This window comes from Oncorhynchus kisutch, linkage group LG19 (assembly GCF_002021735.2).
Source record: "Oncorhynchus kisutch isolate 150728-3 linkage group LG19, Okis_V2, whole genome shotgun sequence".
In the NCBI taxonomy this organism is placed as follows: domain Eukaryota; kingdom Metazoa; phylum Chordata; class Actinopteri; order Salmoniformes; family Salmonidae; genus Oncorhynchus; species Oncorhynchus kisutch.
The window spans coordinates 63,553,394-63,562,321 of record NC_034192.2 but is presented as its reverse complement, the minus strand read 5'-3'; the positions used below and the strand labels follow the sequence as shown (position 1 = coordinate 63,562,321).

Sequence of the window (8,928 nt, the reverse complement as noted above, 5' to 3'; positions counted from 1 at the left end):
AGGCTCAGTGCTGTTGACCTCGAGAGGTGATATTGATAAGGCTCAGTGCTGTTGTCCTCGAGAGGTGAGATATTGATAAGGCTCAGTGCTGTTGACCTCGAGAGGTGATGTTGATAAGGCTCAGTGCCATTGTTCCCGAGAGGTGAGATATTGATAAGGCTCAGTGCCATTGTCCTCGAGAGGTGAGATATTGATAAGGCTCAGTGCTGTTGACCTCGAGAGGTGATATTGATAAGGCTCAGTGCTGTTGACCTCGAGAGGTGATATTGATAAGGCTCAGTGCTGTTGTCCTCGAGAGGTGAGATATTGATAAGGCTCAGTGCTGTTGACCTCGAGAGGTGATGTTGATAAGGCTCAGTGCCATTGTCCTCGAGAGGTGAGATATTGATAAGGCTCAGTGCCATTGTTCCCGAGAGGCGAGATATTGATAAGGTTCAGTGCCATTGTCCTCGAGAGGTGAGATATTGATAAGGCTCAGTGCCATTGTTCCCGAGAGGTGAGATATTGATAAGGCTCAGTGCCATTGTTCCCGAGAGGCGAGATATTGATAAGGTTCAGTGCCATTGTCCTCGAGAGGTGAGATATTGATAAGGCTCAGTGCCATTGTTCCCGAGAGGCGAGATATTGAAAGGTATTGAAAACAGGGTTGGTAATCAGTATTAAAAAGTATTACTTGTTAAACAAAATCTCTTTCTCTGAGTGACTGTATTAGAATTAGTATAATTTACCCATATAGTTCAATATTTAAATTATTTATTTTATACAGTCATTTTTGTTGATCTTTATCAATGGGGTCAATCATTTGGGAGCCCACTGTATATAGTGGCTGGCCTAGGTGTGTCTCTGAACTCAGTGCCTTTATTAAAAGCATGTATTTGATGTTGTGTAGAGACAGAGACGGATGGGAATGGTATTGACCTTCATAAAACTCCACCAAAGCAGATGGAACTTCATGATGAAAGCTGAATAATGAGTTTAGGTAATGTTCTAATAACTGTCGTCCAATTTCTCCATAGGAGGGAAATGTCTCAACTCCGTTATTTGATATTAAACTGATGATGTATAATTGTGACAGAGATTATTGAATGGAATGGTCCTGAGTTGACCTCGGAGTGAGTTGATCCAATCATTCCCGTTAGACAGTAGTGCTGTTGTGTGTCTTGTAGCCCATGGATAGTCAATTCGACTCAGAGCAGCAGAGTAACTAGCTGAGTCTAGTCCACCGTGCCTTAGATTCTGTAACTGCCTGGGAGAGGAGCACCAGCGAAGCTTACTGTTTCTTTAAAGTCATGGGGAAGATAGAGAGAGGATACTGAAGAGAGGAGGGGGAGGCACAGTGCGCCAGATAGCACTGCTGTTTAGAGAGAGAGAGAGAGAGAGAGAGAGAGAGAGAGAGGTAGAGAGAGCAGCCTGCCTGATCGTCACATTTCTTGCAGAGATAACATTACAGAGAATGTCCATGCTTCTTTAAGGAGACTCAGCGCTGTTCAAGTGGTTCAGAAATACCTAGACTAAAAGGCAAATAAGTAGCTCTTTGACACACCATATTGGACATACATAAATGGATGGACAAAGAGATATTGCATTCAGAATTCACTTGTCAACCAGTGAGACGCATCAGTGGATATAATGGGCAACACAACACATAAACCTTTAGGTAAGATCTAACACCTTCTGATTTTAATAATCCTAACAGCATAATAAGGAATGTTCACACAGCTCTCCGTCACTATTTAATAATTGAGAGCACTTAGCAATACCGCCTTTATGCGGTGTTGATAAAGACGGTTCACGGAGAACTGAAGTGGGCAGCTCGAGCTGCGCAGCACCGCTGACGACCGACGGCAGGCGTGCAGCTCTCCGGTGCGCGGGAAAGACGAGAGCGCGTGATTCTCGAAGATGTCTTAGACTAAACCTAGTTTTTCTAAGTCTCTAACTTGTAATTTATTTATTTACATTGTATTTTTGTATGGTTAAATCTATTTTTTATTTGACTTGATCTCCAATGTGTGGGAGTAAACAGAGAATCCCCGAGATGTATCAGATGAATTCAATAGGAGTTCAATCTTGTGTTTCCGGTTATATTTAGTATTTATTTTTAGGCACTTTTTCCAATATGTTTTAATGTCGTAGATTATTTATTAATATATATCTGAATGTAATGACATTGTAATAACAGCTGTTATTCATCTGATCTTATTGCTCTAAACATTTTAAGCCGTGTTACTTTCCCAGCTCATGTAGTCCACAGTAACGCTAGCTCGTTGCCTTGTAGTTTAGCCATGGAAGATTAGTTTGCAAAGCTAGCTGTGGTTTTCTAACCATTGTTTCCTTTTAGATCAGCCCAGGTTCGTAGAGGTGAACCAGTGATTTACCCTAACACGCACACGCACACGCACATGCACACACACACACACACACACACACACAAACACACACACCCACACACACACACACAAACACACACCTCCTCCTACTCTATCAGTTTGCACCCATACTCATATCAGCTGACAGTGGATCAGACCTCACCATGTCGACAGTCAGTCAGACAGATACTTGGCATGTGAAAAACAGAAGTGTAACTGTCAATAACTCATCTCGTTCCCAGACACTTCTGTCCAGAAGAGTCTGGTGGACCGACGTGTCAAACTTGACCTTCGTTAGCAAATAGAAAGACCTCACCGCGTAGGCATTGTCTTAATCGGCTTCATCTACCAATCATCTCCAACAGCACCTTCCGTTAACCCGCCCCCGACTTGTCATGTATCCATTTGAAGCCACGCCTCGCATTCGTGTGATTCGCTAATGTTAAATTATACTTAACTCAGACTGATGATACCAGTCTATAGTCTCTACCCTCCTGATGATACCAGTCTATAGTCTCTACCCTCCTGATGATACCAGTCTATTGTCTCTACCCTCCTGATGATACCAGTCTATTGTCTCTACCTTCCTGATGATAACAGTCTATAGTCTCTACCCTCCTAATGATACCAGTCTATTGTCTCTACCCTCCTGATGATACCAGTCTATAGTCTCTACCCTCCTGATGATACCAGTCTATTGTCTGTACCCTCCTGATGATACGAGTCTATTGTCTCTACCCTCCTGATGATACCAGTCTATTGTCTCTACCCTCCTGATGATACCAGTCTATTGTCTCTACCCTCCTGATGATACCAGTCTATAGTCTCTACCCTCCTGATGATACCAGTCTATAGACTCTACCCTCCTGATGATACCAGTCTATAGACTCTACCCTCCTCTCTCCTGATGATACAAGTCTATAGTCTCTACCGTCCTGATGATACCAGTCTATAGTCTCCACCCTCCTGATGATACAAGTCTATAGTCTCTACCCTCCTGATGATACCAGTCTATAGTCTCTCCCTTTCTGCTAAATCTAAGGGGAGAGCTCAAAAATTCAAGTCCCTTGGGTGCTGCTATAGAGTTACATTAGAAGTGGCCATCCAAGAAGGCTCAAGGTCATTGGCCACAGATAAAAATAAAAAAAATCATGTTATATCTACAGTAGCTTTGATTGGACCAATCATGTCAACATCATACTTTAAAATCTCAGCTAGCAGTCATCATTATGATCAATTTGACGATATACTGGCTAATCCTTTTCAATCCTTGTCATATGAAGAGAAATAATGAAGATAAATGATAGATTATACAAATTCTTATTTACAATGATGACCTACTCCAGATAACGCTGGGCCAATTGTGCAAATTTTTCATCCTTGTTTTTCTTCGAGTTCCCAGTTATCTCGAAAGCACCATAAAACCACAAAATGCCAGACTTTGATGACAAAGCGTATGTATACTGTAGCTAAGAAAGTAATACTAAGTGTATGTTGTGTAGGAAGCTGTTAGTAGCCAATGTGCCTCACCCTAATAATGTGGTCCCTTTCCCCCTTATTACAACCTACTGTTCTGACTGGGTGATGCGCATGTAGCCTATAGCCTGTTTTAGAGAAATGTAATCACCGAATAATGTAAAAGTTTTCATTGTGTGCTTATATGCCCCCTTTATTTATCCTACGTTTCTGACTTGGTGTACAGGGAGAGTAGTGTAAGAATGGCCCATGATCTGAATTCTGTCGCTGTACATTTCAAAAGTGCTGAACAAAGAGTTATATTGATTAAGTCCGTCGTCGACTTGCTCATTGATGTCTTAGCCAAAATTACGGATTGCCTCTAGTCCGCTAATCGCTCCCTTATGCCATAGTTTGCACATCTCAATTGTCAGTAGAAACCACATTTGTTTAAGCAAGTCAGCCATATCAGCTATGTTTATTTAAAAGACAGTACATGAGGCTGAATTAATTGTTTCACTGCCAGACAAGGCTCCTTTGATAGCCAGGTGTAACAGTGGTAAGGTGTTGGGACTCTGGTGTTGGGACTCTCCTTTTGGGACAGCTTTATGTAGACCCTAACAGTTTGTGGGCACCGTCTGGCACCGTTATAGTGCCATTAATGTACTGTTTAGTGTAGGGTTGTGTAGTGTAGTGTTGTGTAGTGTTGTGTAGTGTTGTGTAGTGTAGTGTTGTGTAGTGTAGTGTAGTGTAGTGTAGTGTAGTGTAGTGTAGTGTTGTGTAGTGTAGTGTAGTGTAGTGTAGTGTTGTGTAGTGTAGTGTAGTGTTGTGTAGTGTAGTAATTGTTTAGATGGAAGCTAGCCCTGAAATGGGAGCGTTTGAAAGTAAAAATGTAATTCTACCTATTCTGTCAGTGTAGTGTAGTGCAGTGTAGTGTAGTGTAGTGTAGTGTAGTGTAGTGTAGTGCAGTGCAGTGCAGTGCAGTGCAGTGTAGTGTAGTGTAGTGTAGTGTAGTGTAGTGTAGTGTAGTGCAGTGCAGTGTAGTGTAGTGTAGTGTAGTGTAGTGTAGTGCTGTGTAGTGTAGTGTAGTGCTGTGTAGTGTAGTGTAGTGTAGTGTAGTGTAGTGTAGTGTAGTGTAGTGTAGTGCTGTGTAGTGTAGTGTAGTGTAGTGCAGTGTAGTGTAGTGTAGTGTAGTGTAGTGTAGTGCTGTGTAGTGTAGTGTAGTGTAGTGTAGTGTAGTGTAGTGTAGTGTAGTGTAGTGTAGTGTAGTGTAGTGCTGTGTAGTGTAGTGCTGTGTAGTGTAGTGTAGTGTAGTGTAGTGTAGTGTAGTGTAGTGTAGTGCAGTGTAGTGTAGTGTAGTGTAGTGTAGTGCTGTGTAGTGTAGTGTAGTGTAGTGCAGTGTAGTGCAGTGTAGTGTAGTGTAGTGTAGTGTAGTGTAGTGTAGTGTAGTGTAGTGTAGTGCTGTGTAGTGTAGTGTAGTGTAGTGCTGTGTAGTGTAGTGTAGTGTAGTGCTGTGTAGTGTAGTGCAGTGGCGTTGATGGCATGCATAATAAAAAAACAATACAAATTTTGCACCACCAAAATGTACATGTTAAAATCGTCACTTGATACTATGTTTGGGAATTACCTCAAATTCTCGTACCTGACCAAACCTGACCAATACCCAACCATACCTGACATCGATTTCCCTCAAAAGGGTCTAGTGACCAGAACAAGGTATTGTGGTAAGCAGTCAAGCATTCACCATGCTGGAGAATGAAGCATAAGCCACACCACGTTAAAAAAGTATATTTACTCTGTTCCATCTGACTGCGCAATCCACTGTCTCATCAGCCCAGCCAGGCAATTTATAAACTTGATCTCCACTATAAAAAACATCTGGACATTATCTCATATTTCTTTTAGACAAACATTTTGTTTTCAACAGAGGAGATTTGTATAAACCTTGCTGTGTCTCTTTGACATTTGCAACATTGTTTCAATATTCAGATTTGATCTCCATCTGGCTGGCTGTGTTGTTGGCTAGCTCCTCTGAACAACACTGTCCTGATGAAAAAAATACATTTTCTAAGCCAGGTGAAATCACACCTCATTAGCTCATTGTTATGCATGTATCCAAATAAATGTCACTTGAAAACAGCTTAAACACCTTACTGTTGATATTCTTGCTGCACTGTTTGACGTGGCTGTAAGTTAGCAGTAGTTGGTTAGCTAGCAAGCAAGGGATAAGAACGTTGCCAGCCAGTACGGCAATAGAACATTTAGAATAAATGACTGGGTCGTGTACATAGATACAGAACAAAAAGACTTAACGCCTGGGTCGCGTCTCTGACAACCGAACCGATAGAACGAACGACCAGCCGGCTTCAAATCAAATCAAATGTTATTTGTCACATGCGCCGAATACAACAGGTGTAGTCCTTACAGTGAAATGCTTACTTACAAGCCCTTAACCAACAATGCAGTTTTAAACTGCTCACTTCGAGGCACAGCCATCCAGAACAGCTCTCGCGCATGCTTCAGTGTTGTTTGCCTCAGTGTTGTTTGCCTCGTCACTGGGCAGCTCACGTCTGGGTTTCCCTTTGTAGTCCGTAATAGTTTTCAAGCCCTGCCACATCCGACAAGCGTCAGAGCCGGTGTAGTAGGATTCAATCTTGATCCTGTATTGACGCTTTGCTTTTTTGATGGTTTGTCTGAGGGCACAGCAGGATTTCTCATAGGCGTCCGGATTAGTGTCCCGCTCCTTGAAAGCGTCAGCTCTAGCCTTTAGCTTGATGCGGATGTTCCCTGTAATCCATGGCTTCTGGTTGGGATATGTACGTACGGTCACTGTGAAGACAATGTCGTCAATGCACTTATTGATGAAGCCGGGGACTGAGGTGATATCCTCCTCAATGCCATTGGATGAATCCCGGAACATATTCCAGTCTGTGCTGCAAAACCGTCCTGTAGCCTAGTAACTGTGTCATCTGACCACTTCCGTATTGAGTGAGTCACTGGTACTTCCTGCTTTAGTTTTTGCTTGTAAGCAGGAATCAGGAGGATAGAATTGAGTGTGGTCTTAGTGCCAGCAGCGGTTTGTGGTGGTAAATAGACGGCTACTCTCTTGGTAGATAGTGTGGTCTACAGCTTATCATAAGGTACCTTAGGCGAGCAATACCTCAAGACTTCTTTAATATTACACATCGGGCACCAGCTGTTATTGACAAAATGACAGACACCCCAACTCCTCATCTTACCGGACGTAGCTTCTCTGTTCTGCCAGTGCATGGAAAATCCCTCCAGCTATATATTATCCGTGTCGTCGTTCAGCCACGACTCGGGGAAACATAACGACTCGGGGAAACATAACATAAGATTTTACAGTTTTTAGTGGCCAGTTGGTAGGATAATCGTAATCGTAGGTCATACATTTTATTTTCCAATGACTGCATGTTAGCAAGTCGAAATGAAGGCAGTGGGAGTTTACTTGCTCGCCTACGGATTTTCAGAAGGCAGACCGATCTGCGTCCTCTTATCCTCCATCTTACAGGCTGTTTATGAGTTACAGGCTGTATACTGTATATGGGTTACAGGCTGTATATGGGTTACAGGCTGTATATTGTACATGGGTTACAGGCTGTATATGGGTTACAGGCTGTATATGAGTTACAGGCTGTATATGGGTTACAGGCTGTATATGGGTTACAGGCTGTATATGGGTTACAGGCTGTATATGGGTTACAGGCTGTATATGAGTTACAGGCTGTATATGAGTTACAGGCTGTATATGGGTTACAGGCTGTATACGGGTTACAGGCTGTATACGGGTTACAGGCTGTATATGGGTTACAGGCTATATGCTGTATATGAGTTACAGGCTGTATATTGTATATGGGTTACAGGCTGTATACTGTATATGGGTTACAGGCTGTATATGGGTTACAGGCTGTATATTGTATATGGGTTACAGGCTGTATATGGGTTACAGGCTGTATACTGTATATGGGTTACAGGCTGTATATGGGTTACAGGCTGTATATGGGTTACAGGCTGTATATGGGTTACAGGCTGTATATTGTATATGGGTTACAGGCTGTATATGGGTTACAGGCTGTATATGGGTTACAGGCTGTATATTGTATATGGGTTACAGGCTGTATATGGGTTACAGGATGTATATGGGTTACAGGCTGTATATGGGTTACAGGCTGTATATGGGTTACAGGCTATATATTGTATATGGGTTACAGGCTGTATATGGGTTACAGGCTGTATACTGTATATGGGTTACAGGATGTATATGGGTTACAGGCTGTATACTGTATATGGGTTACAGGCTGTATATGGGTTACAGGCTGTATATGGGTTACAGGCTGTATATGGGTTACAGGCTGTATACTGTATATGGGTTACAGGCTGTATATGGGTTACAGGCTGTATACTGTATATGGGTTACAGGCTGTATATGGGTTACAGGCTGTATACTGTATATGGGTTACAGGCTATATATTGTATATGGGTTACAGGCTGTATATGGGTTACAGGCTGTATATGGGTTACAGGCTGTATACTGTATATGGGTTACAGGCTGTATACTGTATATGGGTTACAGGCTGTATATGGGTTACAGGCTGTATACTGTATATGGGTTACAGGCTGTATATGGGTTACAGGCTGTATACTGTATATGGGTTACAGGCTGTATATGGGTTACAGGCTGTATATTGTATATGGGTTACAGGCTGTATATGGGTTACAGGCTGTATATGGGTTACAGGCTGTATACTGTATATGGGTTACAGGCTGTATACTGTATATGGGTTACAGGCTGTATATGGGTTACAGGCTGTATACTGTATATGGGTTACAGGCTGTATATGGGTTACAGGCTGTATATGGGTTACAGGCTGTATACTGTATATGGGTTACAGGCTGTATACTGTATATGGGTTACAGGCTGTATATGGGTTACAGGCTGTATACTGTATATGGGTTACAGGCTGTATATGGGTTACAGGCTGTATACTGTATATGGGTTACAGGCTGTATATGGGTTACAGGCTGTATATTGTATATGGGTATATGGGTTACAGGCTGTATATGGGTTACAGGCTGTATACTGTAT

General features: G+C 42.3%; 1 protein-coding gene across 2 annotated transcripts in view; it reads left to right on the top strand.

Moving 5' to 3' along the window:
- Positions 1-1,370: 1,370 nt before the first annotated feature.
- neurl1b (neuralized E3 ubiquitin protein ligase 1B) overlaps positions 1,371-8,928 on the top strand; it is a 30,148-nt gene continuing 22,590 nt past the window's right edge. For both annotated transcript variants that reach the window (XM_031798426.1, XM_031798425.1), the window contains exon 1: positions 1,371-1,657. In XM_031798426.1, coding sequence (XP_031654286.1) covers positions 1,630-1,657 — 28 coding nt within the window. In that variant the 5' untranslated portion in view covers positions 1,371-1,629. The remainder of the gene's footprint in view (positions 1,658-8,928) is intronic.